General features: G+C 44.3%; 1 protein-coding gene across 2 annotated transcripts in view; it reads left to right on the top strand.

Annotated features, from left to right (window-relative positions):
- Positions 1-22,546, top strand: part of trappc11 (trafficking protein particle complex subunit 11) — a 23,624-nt gene extending 1,078 nt beyond the window's left edge. For both annotated transcript variants that reach the window (XM_084147319.1, XM_084147320.1), the window contains exons 2-30: positions 250-475; positions 708-877; positions 2,650-2,720; positions 2,918-3,032; positions 3,206-3,305; positions 3,494-3,567; positions 4,322-4,418; positions 4,531-4,664; positions 4,752-4,899; positions 5,519-5,612; positions 5,782-5,861; positions 7,565-7,643; positions 7,762-7,816; positions 11,014-11,159; positions 11,697-11,758; positions 11,861-11,993; positions 12,193-12,323; positions 15,966-16,121; positions 16,292-16,479; positions 16,846-16,994; positions 17,173-17,294; positions 17,544-17,663; positions 17,775-17,840; positions 18,099-18,255; positions 18,564-18,675; positions 18,821-18,912; positions 19,053-19,186; positions 19,707-19,874; positions 21,621-22,546. In XM_084147319.1, coding sequence (XP_084003445.1) covers positions 250-475; positions 708-877; positions 2,650-2,720; positions 2,918-3,032; positions 3,206-3,305; positions 3,494-3,567; positions 4,322-4,418; positions 4,531-4,664; positions 4,752-4,899; positions 5,519-5,612; positions 5,782-5,861; positions 7,565-7,643; positions 7,762-7,816; positions 11,014-11,159; positions 11,697-11,758; positions 11,861-11,993; positions 12,193-12,323; positions 15,966-16,121; positions 16,292-16,479; positions 16,846-16,994; positions 17,173-17,294; positions 17,544-17,663; positions 17,775-17,840; positions 18,099-18,255; positions 18,564-18,675; positions 18,821-18,912; positions 19,053-19,186; positions 19,707-19,874; positions 21,621-21,665 — 3,424 coding nt within the window. In that variant the 3' untranslated portion in view covers positions 21,666-22,546. The remainder of the gene's footprint in view (positions 1-249; positions 476-707; positions 878-2,649; positions 2,721-2,917; positions 3,033-3,205; positions 3,306-3,493; positions 3,568-4,321; positions 4,419-4,530; positions 4,665-4,751; positions 4,900-5,518; positions 5,613-5,781; positions 5,862-7,564; positions 7,644-7,761; positions 7,817-11,013; positions 11,160-11,696; positions 11,759-11,860; positions 11,994-12,192; positions 12,324-15,965; positions 16,122-16,291; positions 16,480-16,845; positions 16,995-17,172; positions 17,295-17,543; positions 17,664-17,774; positions 17,841-18,098; positions 18,256-18,563; positions 18,676-18,820; positions 18,913-19,052; positions 19,187-19,706; positions 19,875-21,620) is intronic.

The raw sequence follows: 22,546 nt of genomic DNA, 5'->3' as shown, positions 1-22,546 counted from the left end.
GTAACAACTGTCAATACTTGTGACCTGTTGTATGACTCACATGTCTTTTGTTTATTGTGTTTTTACTGTTTTAGTATTCTTTTCACAATGTACTCGCAATTCTGCTTGTTGCTGCCAGTTGTACAATGTCTTGTTGAAGTAAAACATTTTTTTATTTTCTCATACAAACCTATGTTGTGCACCTGTCATTGCAGACGTACATAGCTATCTACAGTTGTAAACAGTTTGTGTTGTCTGCTCCACGTTCAGATTGCAGCAGCCTCAAATCATGATGAGTCCGACCCAATGGGACCTGCCCCCGGAGCTGTGCTGCCGGCCCATGGCCTTTGTGGCCCTGACCGGGCTGGATGTAACTTACAACGCCATCCATAGGGCAATCTGGGATGCCTTCTGTGCCAACAGGAGGGCCGACAGGGTGCCCATCTCATTCAAGGTCCTTCCAGGAGACCATGAATACCCAAAGTGTAGGACCAAAGTAAGTGCTGCTTGATGAGGTTGCCCTGTTTACCCACTTACATAATTTGTTCTCATACACAAACATTTGGGTCGTAGGCACTAAAGCACAACGGTAGCAAAACAGTTACAAAACGGTGTGCAACGGAAAACAACAGAAACAAGCATTCAGATAGTAGACGAGGCTACCTCCCCGTTTCAACCTGTATGTGTCATGCCTATAAGTGAATACGACCCTGTTTTTGTTTTCTCAGAGAACCTCCTATGAGTGGTACATCCCCAAAGGGATCTTGAAGACAGGATGGATGAACAAGCACCTGAACCTGGTGCCTGCCTTGCTGGTACTGTTCTATGAGCTGGACTGGGATGATGCAGTCTGGAAGGAGAAGCAGTCAGAGTGTGCCACTAAAGTAGAGATTGTCAGGTACTGTAGTACAACTCCTCTGCACTGGTCGTACATGAAGATCTACAGTTGAACTCGGAAGTTTACATACACCTTAGCCAAATACATTTAAACAGTTTCACAATTCCTGACATTTAATCCTAGTAAAAATTCCCTGGTCTTAGGTCAGTTAGGATCACCACTTTATTTTAAGAATGTGAAATGTCAGAATAAAAATAGAGTGAATTATTTCAGCTTTTATTTCTTTCATCACATTCCCTGTGGGTCAGAAGTTTACATACACTCAATTAGTATTTGGTAGCATTGCCTTTAAATTGTTTAACTTGGGTCAAACGTTTCCGGTAGCCTTCCACAAGCTTCCCACAGTAAGTTGGGTGAATTTGGCCCATTCCTCCTGACAGAGCTGGTGTAACTGAGTCAGGTTTGTAGGCCTCCTTGCTCGCACACGCTTTTTCAGTTCTGCCCACAAATTGTCTATAGGATTGAGGTCAGGGCTTTGTGATGGCCACTCCAATACCTTGACTTTGTTGTCCTTAAGCCATTTTGCCACAACTTTGGAAGTATGCTTGGGGTCATTGTCCATTTGGAAGAGCCATTTGCGACCAAGCTTTAACTTCCTGACTGATGTCTTGAGATGTTGCTTCAATATATCCACATAATTTTCCTTCCTCATGATGCCATCTAATTTGTGAAGTGCACCAGTCCCTCCTGCAGCAAAGCACCCCCACAGCATGATGCGGCCACCCCCGTGCTTCACGGTTGGAATGGTGTTCTTCGGCTTGCAAGCCTTCCCCTTTTTCCTCCAAACATAATGATGGTCATTATGGCCAAACAGTTATATTTTTGTTTAATCAGATCAGAGGACTTTTCTCCAAAAAGTACAATATTTGTCCCCATGCGCAGTTGCAAACCGTAGTCTGGCTTTTTTATGGCGGTTTTGGAGCAGTGGCTTCTTCCTTGCTGAGTGGCCTTTCAGGTTATGTCGATATAGGACTAGTTTTACTGTGGATATAGATACGTTTGTACCTGTTTCCTCCAGAATCTTCACAAGGTCCTTTGCTGTTGTTCTGGGATTTATTTGCACTTTTTGCACCAAAGTACGTTCATCTCTAGGAGACAGAATGCGTCTCCTTCCTGAGCGGTATGACGGCTGCGTGGTCCCATGGGGTTTATACTTACATACTATTGTTTGTACCGATGAACGTGGTACCTTCAGGCATTTGGAAATTGCTCCCAAGGATGAACCAGACTTGTGGAGGTCAACAATTGTTTTTTTTTCTTTCTTTTTTTTATTGTTTTTTTTCTCCCCCCTGAGGTCTTGGCTGATTTCTTTTGATTTTCCTATGATGTCAAGCAAAGAGGCACTGAGTTTGAAGGTAGGCCTTGAAATACATCCACAAGTACACCTCCAATTGACTCAAATTATGTCAATTAGCCTATCAGAAGCTTCTAAAGCCATGACATCATTTTCTGGAATTTTCCAAGCTCTTTAAAGGCACAGTCAACTTAGTGTATGTAACTTCTGACCCACTGGAATTGTGATACAGTGAATTATAAATGAAATAATCTGTCTGTAAACAATTGTTGGAAAAATTACTTGTGTCATGCACAAAGTAGATGTCCTAACCGACTTGCCAAAACGATAGTTTGTTAACAAGAAATTTGTGGAGTGGTTGAAAAACGAGTTTTAATGACTCCAACCCAAGTGTATGTAAACTTCCGACTTCAACTGTATAGTGGTGGTTTGTTGAGTTGAAGCAATGTATATCATGAATATGTCATGTCATTCACAGAACAAGCCTTCAAGGAAGAAACACCAAGGTTGCAGTTGTCTTAATTCAGAAGAAAACCCCTCTTCCTCCAGGTAATTTCATCTACAGTTCTACAGAGAATAGATGTTGATTGTAGTGTTAGGTTTTATGATCAACATAGCCACAATATTACATCTGTACGACTGACAACCATGTCAGGACTGTAGGGATTGTATTATGTCACGCAATGTATGTTTAGGCTGCATACTTTGACTCTGACTGAATTTGTGCTGCTGCCGTCTGTGCCTAGGTGAGGACCTGGTGGCTTCAGAGAGGGCTGCTTCCCTGTGCAATGCCTGTGACCTGTCTGGGAAGTCTCTCTTCGTCCTCCCTCACACTGATCACCTGGTGGGCTACATCATCAGGTAAGTCATTCATCTTGGTGGGAGCCGAGATCAGCTCAAATGCCCTGAGCCAAATGACTGATAGCCGTGTTGACACCATCATCTCCTAATATATTTACATTACATGTATGTTTGCCTTATCACAAAGCCTCCCAAGTATGTGTTATGTACTTATTGGTTGGATGCCACTGCAGGCTGGAAAATGCGTTCTATGAGCATGCACAGACCTACTACTACACAGAGATTAGGAGGGTCAAATCCCACAAAGAGTTCCTCAACAAAACAACCCATCAGGTGAGACATGACAGACATATTGTGTATGTTTTCCTGGTTCCCTATGATCTCCACCACCACTATGTTAATCGCTAACTCCTCCAAGTCTCTCCATGTAATTATTATTTTAATGACTTAATTTGCAGCTAAGCTAATGCTGGTTATTTCACGGCAGTGTCATCAACTGGTGCATGTTGTTGTTGTTGCAGTTGCTGTTTGTGAGACACCAGTTTAAGATTGCATTCTTCAGTGAGCTCAAGCAAGACACACAGAATTCACTAAAGTAAGTCCAACCTAGCTCAACTGGCTCGTGTCGTGCATATGATCAGTCTTACGACGCAGCTCTAGTACTGTCTTGTCACATCAGTAGTACTGTCTGTCTTGTCACATCATTAGTACTGTCTGTCTTGTCACATCATTAGTTTTGTCTGTCTTGTCACATCAGTAGTACTGTCTGTCTTGTCACATCAGTAGTACCGTCTGTCTTGTCACATCAGTAGTACTGTCTGTCTTGTCACATCAGTAGTACCGTCTGTCTTGTCACATCATTGGTACCGTCTGTCTTGTCACATCATTAGTATTGTCTGTCTTGTCACATCAGTAGTACCGTCTGTCTTGTCACATCAGTAGTACTGTCTGTCTTGTCACATCAGTAGTACCGTCTGTCTTGTCACATCATTGGTACCGTCTGTCTTGTCACATCATTAGTATTGTCTGTCTTGTCACATCAGTAGTACCGTCTGTCTTGTCACATCAGTAGTACTGTCTGTCTTGTCACATCAGTAGTACCGTCTGTCTTGTCACATCATTGGTACCGTCTGTCTTGTCACATCATTAGTACCGTCTGTCTTGTCACATCATTAGTACCGTCTGTCTTGTCACATCATTAGTACCGTCTGTCTTGTCACATCATTAGTACCGTCTGTCTTGTCACATCATTAGTACCGTCTGTCTTGTCACATCATTAGTACCGTCTGTCTTGTCACATCATTAGTACCGTCTGTCTTGTCACATCATTAGTACTGTCTGTGATGCAGGTACTACAGGACTGCCTACAGCCTTGTACATGAGCTGAGAACCCACGAGACCAACATGCTGGAGATAAAGGCCATGGCTGGATTCATAAACTACAAGGTGCTTTTAGATCATTTTGAACTGTAATGCAGACATTGTGCTCCCAACATATAGACTTTGCTGTATACCCTGTTGGGTTACATGTGTAACAGAACCTCTTTTCTGTTTTCAGATCTGTCGACTATGCTTCCAACACAACACACCTTTGGATGCCATTGCTCAGTTCAGGAAGCATATTGATCTGTGCAAGAAGAAGATTGGCAGTGCAGAGCTGGCATTTGAGCACACAGCCTGGATGTCCAAGCAGTAAGAAGTCAATACCCCCTTCCCTACCTTTCTTCCCTGAAGCCATCCTTGGTAATAACCCATCTCCACCCATTTCCTCACTCCCAGGTTCCAGTCTTTTGGTGACCTGTTTGATGAGGCGATCAAGCTGGGTCTGACGGCCATCCAGACTCAGAACCCTGGCTTCTACTACCAGCAGGCTGCCTACTATGCCCAGGAACGAAAGCAGCAAGCAACTCACCTGTGTGCCCATGAGGTACGGCAATGCATGTGTGACTGAGACAGCTGTCTTTCACAAGACTGCAGAAGCTTAAGAGGGGAACAATATATGTATATAGAAACACTATTGCTGCACTTCCACCACACCGGTGTGCCGCAAGGGTTTTATGTTAATGTGTAATTGTGTGTCCATCAGGAGTGTGACACTAAAGACTTAGGGTGAGCAGAACCTCTGCATCATCAAGACAGTAGTTTTGTGAGAAGATGTTATAGTTCACAGTTAGCCATTGTTATGTAAATGACAGCTGAAAGTACCAGTGGCCTGGCTTTGTCCCCAAGTGAGAGTAGGTCCTCCGGAGCCATGGCCCAGTGAGACACGGGTGCTAGCCCACGTAGATGGAAACAGAAAAGTCTGAGCCTTTTGGGTAAAACACTGGGGGAAATCTCAGATGGAATCTCAACATATGAGTATATCATTTGTAATGTATGGTATTGATATGGGCTAATATTTTTGTTGATGTCTGCATCGTAGATTCTTCATGCAGTGCAATCATTCTAGCTTACACACAGCATTACAATAGTGTCAGAAAGCCTCTATGCCCCCTCATGGTATCCCCACCATGACAGTTATCACATGTTGTGTTCCCCCTCCACAGGCCAGTGTGAGTTCCCCCTCCCCAGACCACCTAGAGACATCCAGCGGAGCTCTGGACTTCTATGGGCAGAGAGCCTGGAGGCAAGGCCACCAGAGTGAGTATGCCCACCTCAACACTGATCTTTCAGCACTAAAAGTAGCTTTTATGTGTTTAGACTTGTGTGTACAGATATGATGTTCAGGCGTTGAAACCAAGAATGCTCTCCTGATCAGTCTCTCAGTTTCTAAATATTTATTGAAATATGTCTTCTGTTGTATTTGCAGGTATTGATCCCCCACACATGGAGAAGGAGAAAGGAGGGATCCTGGCACTGCAAATGAAGGAGAAGGATGTTCCCCACTCCGTTAGTCCACATTCACTCAATCACTCATTCACTCATTCACTCAGCACGGCACAGCCATTCTCATGTTCTACAAACTGAAGCCTCTCTCAGTGCCTGAAGGCTACACATTGCTACACAGCGTAGGGCTTGCACGGTACATGAGTGTAGACCTACAGTAGGTTAACGATAGAAAGTTCTAACCCTCATGGTAAATACACTGACTTTTGTGGAAGAAGGCCATGCCAGGTTCCCATGTCAAAGGAGGTTAAGTTTTATGGTGTATGACAATGAATAAAACCACTAAGCAGCACAAAATTGAATTCTGGATTTGGATGTGATTTGGATGATACTGCAACATTAAGAACTGAAATGACTGGTTTGCTCCATGAACAGTGAGGAATAAATATATATTAACAGCGTTACCATATTGCCAGGTCTGAAACATGTTTTGTTCAGTGGACATTCATTTGCAGGGCCAGTTTCTATGCAGTAAACAGAAGGTTCAGTCTTGTGGCACGCTTCACTAGTGATGTAGGGCAGTATCTGGTAATATGATTCACTTTTAGGAAGAATACCATGAGAACCGCACCAAAGTTTTCTTCAATTATGGCATGGTTGAAAAAGGAGGAAATTAAGAAATTATCATAGGATTATTAAGCCAAGCAAAATACTGATTCTTGGTTTAACTTGGTTTATTATGCCAAAAGCTACTCTAAGCAATTTGCTGCTGCTTCCTCAGATTGATGCGAAGTTCCATACATTTATTTGATATATAGCTTAATACTTCACTAGCCCTGAATGACTTACCCATATGCCATTATGATAAGATCTCTCTTACCAGCCAATCATATTATCCTTATTCAGTGCTGTAGTACTCTGTCTTGAGACCACATATTGAATGATTCGGTCTTGTCTTGGTGTCGGATACATTTTTACTCTGTCTTGACTCAGTCTCGGACAATGAGGACCCGTAATTGCTTTCAGAGACCAGTGGAGTAAAAACTCGACTCGGTCTCGCCCCTCCTGTCTTGGTCTTGACTCTGTCTAGCCACCCCTCCTGTCTTGGTCTTGACTCTGTCTAGCCACCCCTCCTGTCTTGGTCTTGACTCTGTCTAGCCCCCCTCCAGTCTTGGTCTTGACTCGGTCTCGCCCCCCCTCCTGTCTTGGTCTTGACTCGGTCTAGCCCCCCTCCAGTCTTGGTCTTGACTCGGTCTCGCCCCCCCTCCGGTCTTGGTCTTGACTCTGTCTAGCCCCCCTCCGGTCTTGGTCTTGACTCTGTCTAGCCCCCCTCCTGTCTTTGTCTTGACTCTGTCTAGCCCCCCTCCTGTCTTGGTCTTGACTCTGTCTAGCCCCCCTCCGGTCTTGGTCTTGACTCTGTCTAGATCCCTCATGTCTTTGTCTTGACTCTGTCTAGCCCCCCTCCGGTCTTGGTCTTGACTCTGTCTAGCCCCCCTCCGGTCTTGGTCTTGACTCTGTCTATCCCCCCTCCGGTCTTGGTCTTGACTCTGTCTAGATCCCTCATGTCTTTGTCTTGACTCTGTCTAGCCCCCCTCCGGTCTTGAATCGGTCTCGCTTTAGGTGGTCTTGAACGCCACACTATCCCTATTCCATATGCCTTTTCCAAGCAAAGAGTGTGTGTGTGTGTGTGTCTGTCTGTCTGTGAGTGTGTGTGTGTGTGTGTGTGTGGGAGAGAGTCTCTGATTGTTCTGTTTGCTGTATTTCAGGAGCTGATCATTGCTCTGCTCAGCAACGCTGTAGCTCAGTTCAAGAAATACAAGTGTCCTCGGATGAAGAGCCACCTGAGTGAGTTCTGCCCTGGGCTGAAGGGGGACAGTGCATTTGGAGCATATTGTTACCATAAGCATCACTTTTGTGTACGTCTACATGTACTTATCAAAGTTGATTGTCTGTCTGTCTCCAGTGGTGCAGATGGGAGAGGAGTACAACCATGCCAAGGACTACACCAAAGCACTAAAGTAAGCCTTACTCAGCAGACACAGTGGGCCAAAAGTCAAATGTGTTACTAAGTCAATTAGAGTATAATAACAAATCCCCACTGTCATTGGGCGCATGCCTGACTTCTAGAAAATTACAATTGCAACCATTGATGGCCACTACATTATCGGCAGCTGATCTCTCGTTAAACCAGAAATACGCGCTAAAATCAATATCATCGGAACAATTTAATCCTGCAATTTGAGGAGACTAAGGGCGATTTATCAATTTGACAATCATTCTGTATAACTGATATAAATTATTTATTTTCCTTGTTTACCACGGCAAATCTACTATGGCAATGTAGCCTACCCTACACATTTTAAGAATGGAAAAATCATGGTGTAGGATACATTTTTTGCTTCCAATTTATGTATACATTAATGATTTTACTTGTCTTAATAATAAAGCCGGTGGCCATTTCTTATCAAGAGGGGAAGGAAGTATTCCTGAACTGTAGGCTACACATTTGACATTTGAAACTAAATTATGATTGTGTTATTTTTATCATATGATTGTATTCTAATAAAGTTATTTAAAGTTGCACAAATTATATTATAATTGTTTAAAAATATATATATATATATAATCGCTTAAAAAAACAAAACAACATAAAAATAGCATACAGATTTGTCTACGTGATTGTCTCTACGTGATTGTCTATGTGATTGTCTCTACGTGATTGTCTCTACGTGATTGTCTCTATGTGATTGTCTCTACGTGATTGTCTGTGCGTGATGAGCTTGTTCATGGTTAGGCTGGTAGTGAAGAGTAACATTTCCTATGTTGTGTGGATGGCAGAGATTATTTATTTATTTGTAGAACAACGTGGTAACACTTAATAGTGAACCTTTATATGTTCCTACAGGACTACAGTAATTACTCCAGTAAGCCTACTCTGGCATATTGTACTTTATTGAAGAAACTATGTCTGAATTGGAAAGAAATGTGGTAGGGAGAGTAGACTAACGTCGTATTATTTGGAAGTTGTTATTTTAACCAAAGAAACAGGTGTAAGGTTCTTTTGTTTTTTAATGATATTTAAATTGTCTATCACATGTTGTTGCAATCTATACCACTTTCATTTGCAATATGGTTATTCATTAAGTTTATTTTCGCAGAATAGTAGCCTCGATGTACACAGTGCATTCGGAAAGTATTCAGACCCCTTCCCTTTATCCACATTATTTTACGTTACAGCCTTCTAAAATTGATTAAATAAAACTTTTTCCTCATCGATCTACACACACTACCACTTAATGACAATGCTAAAACAGGTTTTTAGAAATTGTAGCAAATTTATTTAAAAAAATACAAAACAGAAATACCTTATTTACGTAAGTATTCAGACCCTTTCCTATGAGACTCGAAATTGAGCTCAGGTGCATCCTGTTTCCATTGATCACCCTTGAGATGTTTCTACAACTTGATTGGAGTCCATTTGTGGTAAATTCAATTGATTGGAAATTATTTAGACAGGCACACACCTGTCTATATAAGGTCCAACAGTTGACAGTGCATGTCAGAGCAAAAACCAAGCCACGGAATTGTCCGTAGCGCTCCGAGAAAGCATTGTGTCGAGGCACAGATCTGGGGAAGGGTAACAAAAAAATTCTGCAGCATTGAAGGTCCCCAAGAACACAATGGCCTTGGAACCACCAAGACTCTTCCTAGAGCTGGCCGCCCAACCAAACTGAGCAATCGGGGGCAAAGGGCCTTGGTCAGGGAGGTGACCAAGAATCCTCTGTGGAGGATGGGAGAACCTTCCAGAAGGACAACCATCTCTGCAGCACTCCACCAATCAGGCCTTTTATAGTAGAGTGGCCAGACGGAAGCCACTCCTCAGTAAAAGGCACATGACAGCCCGCTTGGAGACTCTCAGACCATGAGAAACAAGATTCTCTGGTCTGATGAAACCAAGATTGAACTCTTTGGCCTGAATGCCAAGCGTCACATCTGGAGGAAACCTGGCACCATCCCTACGGTGAAGCATGGTGGTGGCAGCATCATGCTGTGGGGATGTTTTTCAGTGGCAGGGACTGGGAGACTAGTCAGGATCGAGGGAAAGATGAACAGAGCAAAGTACAGAGAGATCCTTGATGAAAACCTGCTCCAGAGCACTCAGGACCTCAGACTGGGGCGAAGGTTCACCTTCCAACAGGACAACGACCTTAAGCACACAGCCAAGACAACGCAGGAGTGGCTTCGGGACAAGTCTCTGAATGTCCTTGAGTGGCCCAGCCAGAACCTGGACTTGAACCCGATCGAACATCTCTGGAGAGACCTGAAAATAGCTGTGCCGTGACGCTTCCCATCCAACCTGACAGAGCTTGAGAGGATCTGCAGAGAAGAATGGGAGAAACTCCCCAAATACAGGTGTGCCAAGCTTGTAGCGTTATACCCAAGAAGACTCGAGGCTGTAATCGCTGCCAAAGGTGCTTCAACAAAGTACTGAGTAAAGGGTCTGAATACTTATGTAAATTTGATATTTCTGTGTTTTTGATTTGTCATTATGGGGTATTGTGTGTAGATTGAGGGGGAAAACTATTTAATCCATTTTAGAATAAGGCTGTAACGTAACAAAATGTGGAAAAAGTCACATTTCCAGTCAAGTCATTTTATTTCTGTTTTAATATGTCATTCTTCCATTTCTCATTTCATATTTCAATGTCATTGTTCCTGATAGGATGTTACTTCATTGGGTTGGGAGTAGTGAACGCAGACAATGACCATTTCTGCTGTATAGTATCAAGCCAACTTGACACCGTAACAACGGCAGATCAACTGGTCTGCTAATTAAATCTGCTGTTTTTTTTCCGTTGGTTATTTTAGCTATTTTAGTTTGGAGCTCCGTGTAATCTCCTGTTTAGTAGCGTGTTAAGAAATACAGCGGTAATCTGCAGATGCGCGTTCTTCATTGCAATGCAGCCACTATGACTAGACAATTTCTTATTGTTATAAGTCCTGAAAGAACATAATTTGCCCCTTCATGGTTGATGACAATTTATTGAAGTCGTTGTTTGCCATGCATTCCAGTAATTATGCCATAACTCTCTTTTATATTGGCAGTCAAAGCTGCAATATTATACATGTGATTAGATTGAATAATTAAACGTTTTAGATAAGTGAATCATTGTGAAACTTACCTAGCTATGTTGGTCTGTGTGTCTATGTGCAGACTGCTGGACTATGTGATGTGTGACTACCGTACAGAGCGCTGGTGGAGCCTGCTCACCTCCATCCTGAGCACAGCACTACGGTGCTCCTACCTGATGGCCCACGTCAAGGACTACATCACCTACTCCATGGAGCTGGTCGGACGAGGTACACTACGGTATAGGACAGTATAGTACAGGACAGTATTGTATAGTACAGGACAGTATTGTATAGTACAGGACAGTATAGTATTTTTATTTTATTTTACCTTTATTTAACTAGGCAAGTCAGTTAAGAACAAATTCTTATTTACAATGACGGCCTACACCGGCCAAATCCGGATGCTGCGCCGCCCTATGGGACTCCCAATCACGGCCGGTTGTGATACAGCCTGGAATCGAACCAGGGGGTCTGTAGTGACGCCTCAAGCACTGAGATGCAGTGTCTTAGACCGCTGCGCCACTCGGGAGTATAGGACAGTATTGTGTAGTACAGTAGGACAGTATTGTGTAGTACAGGACACTCTTCAACTGCACCCAGCTCTCCCCAGATTACATTTTCTGGGCCACTGATTTAGTCAGTTTAGTATGTTGCCTATTTTCAATCTTCAGTTTGTTTAGAGCCTGGCCATCACCTTATCAAGAGCAGCAGAAGTCCATATTCATTTACATTTTTCCATAAGTTCCCATTTTTCTATTCCTCCAGCTTCTACTCTACGGGAGGAGCAGAAATCCAGGATTGAGAAGAATCTCATCAAGGTCCTGATGGTGAGTTGAGGAAATGGCACCTGTCACATCACCCCATGTTCATGTGACTGTTTAGCCCCTGTTCTGTGGATGTTAAAGCTGAGCCTGTGTCTGTGTTCATAGAACGAGGTCCCAGAAGCAGAGCCAGATTGTGACCAGGCCTCAGCCAAGGCTGCCCAGGCCCTGTGGAGTGACCGCATGTCTCTGGCTGGCAGCAACGTGTTCACCATCGAGGTGCAGGACTACGTGCCCTTTGGTTAGTATACCTCTACAGTATACCTCTACAGTATACCTCTACAGTATACCTCTACAGTACACCTATACAGTACACCTCTACAGTATACCTACCGAGATCAGTCAATGATGCATCAAGATCTTAAACGATACAAGAGAAATTCTGTGAACAGTCCACCTAACATATACCATCAATCTGCCCCATAAATGTGTCTTTCCAGTCCAGTGCAAGGCCAAGTTCCTGTCTCCTAGTTTCCACGTGGATGACCCGGTCCAGCTGCATGTCTACCTGAGGGCTGACTGCCCTCACCCTGTCCGCTTCTCTAAGCTATGTGTCAGCCTCAGCAACCAGGTACTGACCCACTACATAACTCTACCACCCCACCGCAACCCATACAGGTACAACCAGGTACTGACCCACTACATAACTCTACCACCCCACCGCAACCCATACAGGTACAACCAGGTACTGACCCACTACATAACTCTACCACCCCACCGCAACCCATACAGGTACAACCAGGTACTGACCCACTACATAACTCTACCACCCCACCACAACCCATACAGGTACAACCAGGTACTGACCCACTACATAACTCTACCACCCCACCGCAACCCATACAGGTACAACCAGGTACTGACCCACTACATAACTCTACCACCCCACCGCAACCCATACAGGTACAACCAGGTACTGACCCACTACATAACTCTACCACCACACCACAACCCATACAGGTACAACCAGGTACTGACCCACTACATAACTCTACCACCCAACCACAACCCATACAGGTACAACCAGGTACTGACCCACTACATAACTCTACCACCCCACCACAACCCATACAGGTACAACCAGGTACTGACCCACTACATAACTCTACCACCACCCATACAGGTACAACCAGGTACTGACCCACTACATAACTCTACCACCCAACCACAACCCATACAGGTACAACCAGGTACTGACCCACTACATAACTCTACCACCACACCACAACCCATACAGGTACAACCAGGTACTGACCCACTACATAACTCTACCACCCCACCACAACCCATACAGGTACAACCAGGTACTGACCCACTACATAACTCTACCACCACACCACAACCCATACAGGTACAACCAGGTACTCACCCACTACATACAGTGGGGAAAAAAAGTATTTAGTCAGCCACCAATTGTGCAAGTTCTCCCACTTAAAAAGATGAGGCCTGTAATTTTCATCATAGGTACACGTCAACTATGACAGACAAAATGAGAAGAAAAAAATCCAGAAAATCACATTGTAGGATTTTAAATGAATTTATTTGCAAATTATGGTGGAAAATAAGTATTTGGTCAATAACAAAAGTTTCTCAATACTTTGTTATATACCCTTTGTTGGCAATGACACAGGTCAAACGTTTTCTGTAAGTCTTCACAAGGTTTTCACACACTGTTGCTGGTATTTTGGCCCATTCCTCCATGCAGATCTCCTCTAGAGCAGTGATGTTTTGGGGCTGTCGCTGGGCAACACGGACTTTCAACTCCCTCCAAAGATTTTCTATGGGGTTGAGATCTGGAGACTGGCTAGGCCACTCCAGGACCTTGAAATGCTTCTTACGAAGCCACTCCTTCGTTGCCCGGGCGGTGTGTTTGGGATCATTGTCATGCTGAAAGACCCAGCCACGTTTCATCTTCAATGCCCTTGCTGATGGAAGGAGGTTTTCACTCAAAATCTCACGATACATGGCCCCATTCATTCTTTCCTTTACACGGATCAGTCGTCCTGGTCCCTTTGCAGAAAAACAGCCCCAAAGCATGATGTTTCCACCCCATGCTTCACAGTAGGTATGGTGTTCTTTGGATGCAACTCAGCATTCTTTGTCCTCCAAACACGACGAGTTGAGTTTTTACCAACAAGTTATATTTTGGTTTCATCTGACCATATGACATTCTCCCAATCCTCTTCTGGATCATCCAAATGCACTCTAGCAAACTTCAGACGGGCCTGGACATGTACTGGCTTAAGCAGGGAGACACGTCTGGCACTGCAGGATTTGAGTCCCTGGCGGCGTAGTGTGTTACTGATGGTAGGCTTTGTTACTTTGGTCCCAGCTCTCTGCAGGTCATTCACTAGGTCCCCCCGTGTTGTTGTGGGATTTTTGCTCACCGTTCTTGTGATCATTTTGACCCCACGGGGTGAGATCTTGCGTGGAGCCCCAGATCGAGGGAGATTATCAGTGGTCTTGTATGTCTTCCATTTCCTAATAATTGCTCCCACAGTTGATTTCTTCAAACCAAGCTGCTTACCTATTGCAGATTGTCTTCCCAGCCTGGTGCAGGTCTACAATTTTGTTTCTGGTGTCCTTTGACAGCTCTTTGGTCTTGGCCATAGTGGAGTTTGGAGTGTGACTGTTTGAGGTTGTGGACAGGTGTCTTTTATACTGATAACAAGTTCAAACAGGTGCCATTAATACAGGTAACGAGTGGAGGACAGAGGAGCCTCTTAAAGAAGAAGTTACAGGTCTGTGAGAGCCAGAAATCTTGCTTGTTTGTAGGTGACCAAATACTTATTTTCCACCATAATTTGCAAATAAAATCATTAAAAATCCTACAATGTGATTTTCTGGATTTCTTTTTCTCAATTTGTCTGTCATAGTTGACGTGTACCTATGATGAAAATTACAGGCCTCTCACATCTTTTTAAGTGGGAGAACTTGCACAATTGGTGGCTGACTAAATACTTTTTTCCCCCACTGTAACTCTACCACCACACTACAACCCATACAGGTACAACCAGGTACTGACCCACTACATAACTCTACCACCACACCACAACCCATACAGGTACAACCAGGTACTGACCCACTACATAACTCTACCACCACACCACAACCCATACAGGTACAACCAGGTACTCACCCACTACATAACTCTACCACTACACCACAACCCATACAGGTACAACCAGGTACTGACCCACTACATAACTCTACCACCCCACCACAACCCATACAGGTACAACCAGGTACTGACCCACTACATAACTCTACCACCCCACCGCAACCCATACAGGTACAACCAGGTACTGACCCACTACATAACTCTACCACCACACCACAACCCATACAGGTGCAACCAGGTACTGACCCACTACATAACTCTACCACCACACCACAACCCATACAGGTACAACCAGGTACTGACCCACTACATAACTCTACCACCACACCACAACCCATACAGGTACAACCAGGTACTGACCCACTACATAACTCTACCACCACACTACAACCCATACAGGTACAACCAGGTACTGACCCACTACATAACTCTACCACCACACCACAACCCATATAGGTACAACCAGGTACTGACCCACTACATAACTCTACCACCACACCACAACCCATACAGGTACAACCAGGTACTGACCCACTACATAACTACCACCACACCACAACCCATACAGGTACAACCAGGTACTGACCCACTACATAACTCTACCACCCCACCACAACCCATACAGGTACAACCAGGTACTGACCCACTACATAACTCTACCACCACACCACAACCCATACAGGTACAACCAGGTACTGACCCACTACATAACTCTACCACCACACCACAACCCATACAGGTACAACCAGGTACTCACCCACTACATAACTCTACCACCCAACCACAACCCATACAGGTACAACCAGGTACTCACCCACTACATAACTCTACCACCCCATTACAACCCATACAGGTACAACCAGGTACTCACAACCCTCCCTCCTCTCACCACCCAGCCACCCCTGACCCACACCACCCATTGAGATACAATCAGTTTTATACCGACTCTCTGCTGACTCTCAGGTGACTCTGACGACTCTGGTGGCTCTCTGTTGACAGCTCTCTGATGGCTCTCTGTTGACGGCTCTCTGTTGACGGCTCTCTGTTGACGGCTCTCTGACGGCTCTCTGGTGGCTTTCTGTCCTTCTTCAGGAGTATAACCAGTTGTGTGTGGTAGAGGAGCCGTGTAAGTCTCAGGATATCCTAGAGGCCTCCAGTCAAGAGAACATGTGCCTGGTCCCTGGCAAGACACGCATATACAGCTTCAAGTTTGTGGCTAAAACTGAGGACGTGGGGAAGAAGATAGAGGTAAGGAAAAATGAGTGTCAGTCGGTTGTCCTAAACTATGCTGTACTGGCATAGCAGACACACAGATTTAACATAATGAAGAGCATCACATTTGACCTGTGATCTATCTTATGGATTTGTGCACACTGTGTGTAACTTTGTGTTTAACTTTGTGTGTGTGTGTGTGTTAGATCACAGCGGTGGACCTGATGCTGGGCAGTGATAATGGCCGCTGCGTCTTCCTCAACTGGCGAGGCGGGGGAGGAGACGCTGCTTCGTCCCAGGAAGCTCTACTGGCGGCCAGGTCCTTTAAGAGCAGGGGTCGTGTCCCAGAGCAGCATGTGGAATGGGACAACGTATCCATCCAGGCCAACACCATGTGAGACTCCATAGTGTTCAGTTTAATCACACTATGTCGTGTCACCATGTCATGTCACTGATTTACAAGATCCAAGAATGAAATGCTTCACTGTCTGCACAACAAGCTAGAGCGACACTTTCCATAACGCACCGCAACATTCTAAGTAACAGGAGCTGTGATACTGTACCTTGCCATTGCGTGTATGGCGTTGTTTACTAAGTCTCTGGTTAAACTAACCAGTTCAAACTAAGATAATTAGCTCACAGCACAGGTGTCAGAGGAAAATGTCGGCCTTCGTTTTTTCACACAAACAAGTTCAAAACATAGTTGAGTTGGTAACAGACGGTGCGTCATCCTAATCTGACAATGTGTTTTGTTCTTCAGGATAATCTCCCGCATTCCCAAGATCTCAGTTCAGCTGAGTCACGAGCCCCCTGCTCTGAACAACGAGATGTACCGCATCACTGTCTCCATCCAGTCCAACGAGGAGACCGTGACCAAAGACGTCAAACTCACTGCCGGACTCAAACCAGGTAGGCAGCATTACAACGAAACTGCTTGACACAGGATAGAACCATGGAAACAGAATTCTTATAATGGGACTTGAATGGGAAATCTCAGTTCAAGGATCTTACAGCACAGCATTGGGGAAAACACTGACATACATTGGTTAGGTATCACAAGCTTTATTTGTCCCACCACCTTGTTAAGGTCAGGATGCAAACCTCACACAGTCCACCCATGTGACCCTGAACGGTTTGGAGATGTGTGACGAGTCCCATCCTGCACTGCTTCCAGACATTGCCATTGGAGACCTACAGCCGGGAGAAAAGGTACATTCTCTCCCCACCCACCCTCAGGCCTGCACAACCTTACTGTCCATCATGAAAAAAGCATGGCCAATGGAGAATCTCCATTAAAATAGCTTTTTAGGCCATGACTAGGCTTAATCTGTGTCCAGGAAACCAGCCCGTCTTGTTTTACTGAGATCTCTATTCCCTCTAAAGTGCCCTATGGGCCCTGGTCAAAAGTAGTGCACTATATAGGGAATTTGTACTAATCATTCTATCTCTGTTGAACAGGTTGAGAAGTGTCTGTATGTTCGCTGTGTCACCACTGGCGCCAGAATCTTCCTGTTCCATGTAGCCTATGCCTTGAGCACCAAGGTGGAGGGCAAAGACATCACCTGCAAGTGTCACAAAGTGAGTTTGCGCACCCAAACCTCACTCATTGGTAGTTTCAGTAATTGTAACTTGTGTCCATAAATATTTATGAAATTAACTGTTTGTTGACCATGGTTTTCTTTTTTGTAGGATGAAACCGTTACCATAGAAACCATTGTTCCATTTGAAGTTGCTGTGAAGTTTGTATCCACAAAGGTTTGTTAACTTTTTTCCTCTATTGATGTTGTTGGCATTGTTGTGCAAATGTGGTTTTGAATGCAGTTTTAATGTTGTTTTGAATGCAGTTTTAATGTTGTTTTGAGTGCCGTTTGGATGTTGTTTTGAGTGCAGTTTTAATGTTGTTTTGAGTGCAGTTTTAATGTTGTTTTGAGTGCAGTTTTTTTGTTCAGTGTTGGTAAGTCAAAGCTTGTCAGTGTAGCGACTTCAGTGATAATGGCTAATTTTGGGTTTCAGTTTGAGCACTTGGATAGGGTGTATGTGGACATCCCCTTTCTGCTGATGACGGACATCCTGAGTGCGTCCCCCTGGCCTCTACACCTGGTGACCAGCCAGCTGCAGTTGGCCCCCACCATGGCTGCCATGGACCAGCCCCAGTCCCAGGTGGAGCAGGGTACGACACCACCGCCTCTATGGTTGGGGCCCTATTCCCTCTAAAGTGCCCTATGGGCCCTGGTCAAAAGTAGTGCAATATACAGGGAATTTGGTATGCACGCTAAATCTCCCTCTGACATAGCTCTGCAGGGGAAGCCTCACCATCTAAGACCACATACTCTAATGAACCCAGTCGTTGTGGTTTCACAGTGGTATTGTGTAGGCTTTACCACTATAGAGTTGGTGTATAAGTCGTTTGTAGCATAGAAACACACCTCTCAGTTCCTTGTAGCCTAACCTTCAGGTTTGGTTGTTGTTTTCCACCAGTGATGCTGCAGACAGGTGAATGTGCCAGCGAGTGTTTCAGCCTCCAGTGTCCCCCTGTGCTCAACGGGACGAGCAGTGTGGCGTCTGGACAGTACCTCATCTCCTGGAAGAGGTGTGTCTGCTTGACTCCAGCCTGCCGTTCTCCTCTTCTCTGCTCTGACATTTTTCCTCTTGTCAAGCACAATGGGAAATTCACAAAGTCAAGACATTTTCTTTTCCTGAAGCTTTAACCCATTGCATTTGCATCGCTATTTCAGGAAATCTTCTTGTGCAGATGCACCTGTTGTGACGACAGTTGTCACCCTCCCCCATGTGATGGTGGAGACCATTCCTCTATATGTTCATGCAGGTACAGCATGTGTTGATCTTGATCTGAATGATGTATTATTTTCAAAGTTGAGTCTAAAGATAATTGATATGTCAGTTTTCCAGTTGTTCTGTCCCATTCAGATGTAGATAGCAATGGTTCCCTGTGTTTGGTGGTTACAGAGCTGCCGTCGTTTGGAAGGGTGCGGGAGTCTATGCCAGTGAGGTACCACATCCAGAACCGGACGGGGCTGGTCCAGGACGTGGAGATGTCTGTGGAACCCAGCGATGCCTTCATGTTCTCTGGCCTCAAGCAGGTGGGTTTCTGCTCCATGCCCTCCCCAACTCCCCCTTGGTAAACACATCAAACAAACTTGAAAGTAGCACAAACTTAGACATTGTTACACACTGGCTTTCACTGCAACCGTGATTTGATCTTTCAATTTCTGTGCAACTCAGCAAAGAGTCCACTACGAGCCTGCTACAATTTTGAGTACTATTGTGAGATTCCATACAGCTTGAGCGCAGAATTGAGTGCAGAACAGTGCAGTAGTTCCAAGCAGACAACTCTATGTACTAGACTCCTTATTGTTGTCAGTTCAACATGCAAGCCCAGGGTACAAATTAACTGAGTGCCAGACTTGACACTGGTTGGTTTTGAGGCTGGAGTTTCCACCATTATTTGTATTCCAATTTAAACTGCTGCCTAACAACAAATGTAGTAGAGAATGATGGTTTTCATTCAGAATTAGACTAGAATAGACCATACCATTTGAGGACCCATGTGGTCTCCAGTCTCTTGCCCTACATGTCCTGAGTGTCACGGTGTTTCCCCAGGTGCGTCTGAGGATCCTGCCTGGAGCGGAGCAGGAGATGTTGTATAACTTCTACCCTCTGATGGCAGGGTACCAGAGCCTTCCCCAGCTCAACATCAGCCTGCTGCGCTTCCCTGCCGTGTCCGGACAGCTGCTCCGACGCTTCCTCCCCTCACGCATCTTTGTCAAGGTACGCTTAGCTTACAACCCAAAGAAATAGAATGAGGCAACTTCTTCTCTATTCATTCCAATTCTATGTTAGCACCCACTAGCCTCTGCCTGACTACATGGCATACTCTGTAGATCCATCTCAGTGTTAGCTGCAGCACTGTTAACTGACAGTAATATTGATTCATATTTACACTACCGTTCAAAAGTTTGGGGTCACTTAGAAATGTCCTTGTTTTTGAAAGAAAATCAATTTTTTTGTCCATTAAAATAACATTAAATTGATCAGAAATACAGTGTATACATTGTTAATGTTGTAAATGGCTATTGTAGCTGGAAACGGCAGATTTTTAATGGAATATCTACAAAGGCGTACAGAGGCCCATTATCAGCAACCATCAGTCCTGTGTTTACTAATCCAAGTGGCCAGAAACAAAGAACTTTCTTCTGAAACTCGTCAGTCTATTCTCGTTCTGAGAAATTAAGGCTATTCCATGCGAGAAATTGCCAAGAAACTGAAGATCTCGTACAACGCTGTGCACTACTCCCTTCACAGAACAGCACAAACTGTCTCTAACCAGAATATAAAGAGGAGTGGGAGGCCCCGGTGCACAACTGAGCAAGAGGACAAATACATTAGTGTCTAGTTTGAGAAACAGACACCTCACAGGTCCTCAACTGGCAGCTTCATTAAATAGTGCCCGCAAAACACCAGTCTCAACGTCAACAGTGAAGAGGCGACTCCGGGATGCTGACCTTCTAGGCAGATTTGCAAAGAAAAAGTCCAGTGTCTGTGTTCTTTTGCCTATCTTAATCTTTATTTTTATTGGCCTGTCTGAGATATGGCTTTTTCTTTACAACTCTGAAGGTCAGCATCCCGGAGTCGCCTCTTCACTGTTGACGTTGAGACTGGTGTTTTGCAGGTACTATTTAATTAAGCTGCCAGTTGAGGACCTGTGAGGCGTCTGTTTCTCAAACTAGACACTAATGTATTTGTCCTCTTGCTCAGTTGTGCACCGGGGCCTCCCATTCCTCTTTCTATTCTGGTTAGAGCCAGTTTGCACTGTTCTGTGAAGGGAGTAGTACACAGCGTTGTACGAGATCTTCAGTTTCTTGGCAATTTCTCGCATGAAATAGCCTTCATTTCTCAGAACAAGAATAGACTGACGAGTTTCAGTAGAAAGTTATTTGTTTGTAGACATTTTGAGCCTGTAATCAAACCCACAATTTCTGATGCTCCAGATACTCAACTAGTCTCAAGAAGGCCAGTTTTATTGCTTCTTTAATCAGCACAACAGTTTTCAGCTGTGCTAACATAATTGCAAAAGGGTTTTCTAATGATCAATTAGCCTTTTTAAAATGATAAACTTGGATTAGCAAACACAGCGTGCCATTGGAACACAGGACTGATGGTTGCTGATAATGGGCCTCTGTACGCCTATGTAGATATTCCATTAAAAATCAGCCGTTTCCAGCTACAATAGCCATTTACAACATTAACAATGTCTACACTGTATTTCTGATCAATTTGATGTTATTTTAATGGACAAAAAAAATGCTTTTCTTTCGAAAACAAGGACATTTCTAAGTGACCCCAAACTTTTGAACGGTAGTGTACAAAGAATACAGTTGTAAAATTAACTAACTTAAACTCTAAATTCACCTTCCATCAACCAGTGAAGTGTACACATATTACTGTTTGCGTAGACTCTAAGTAGTGCAAAATCAGTGAAGTATCCTGATACTTATTTTATTTTACATATTTCAGCCCCAGGGCCGACAAGCAGACGATGCCTCCATTGCAGCGGCTTGAAATCCATAACACCACCCCACTACTGAGTGAATACTAATTTAACTGAAACACATCTCTCACCTATTGGGCTCAACTGGAAAACTTTGCCCCACAGTATCACAGATGCATTCAGTTTTTGACCTTCTGTAAATCATGCTTTTAAAATGCGTTAACTACAATAGTTTACTATATAATCTTTATTGATCCGTAACTGATTCATATTGTTGCTTGCAGATCTAAAACCATAGGCTGTTGTTATCATGTCCTGTAGCTGTTACACAGGGTGCGTTTGTAAATTCACTCTGGCTATCTACTCCGATTTCAGAGCACTCTCGACTGAGTGTGCCAGAGCGCAGAATAACTGATGGATTTCTGAACGCGCAACACACGCAGAATATGAACGGTGTCAGTAAATGTTGGCAAGAACATTATTAAATTGTTGCCAGCAGTACAGTTAGTCACCAACACTCTGGATAACATGAAAACAGCCTGACCAGTTCTGCTAAGGCCAGTAAAATGGTCAGTGAGGTGTTCTCTCATTTGTCTGGAAGTAGCTAGCAAGCTAGCCAGTTAGCTTGGATGCTTGCCATTGTGAGGTCAGAATGCTCGGATCATCCCAACTCCTCAGCCAGAGCGTCCAGTGTGCACTCTGAATGCTCCGAGAGCGAAACGCTCTGAATTTATGAACGCCCAGAGCGTACTCTGGCACTCCAGAGTGAATTTACGAACACACCCACAGTAACTGCCCTCACATTGTAGTTAATCAATGATGCAGTTCCTCATTAATCTTCAAACTAAAACATTTGGGTGAGTTATGATGTAAGTGTGTCACTGACTGTCAAATGTAATGAATACAGTATAACTAAGTCTGCATAGTATTAAAGGTTTTTGTGAAGAATGTA

This window comes from Coregonus lavaretus, assembly GCF_964263955.1.
Source record: "Coregonus lavaretus genome assembly, chromosome: 29".
Classification (NCBI taxonomy): domain Eukaryota; kingdom Metazoa; phylum Chordata; class Actinopteri; order Salmoniformes; family Salmonidae; genus Coregonus; species Coregonus lavaretus.
Note: the sequence above shows the minus strand (reverse complement) of the source record. Positions and strands in the feature narration are given on the sequence as shown.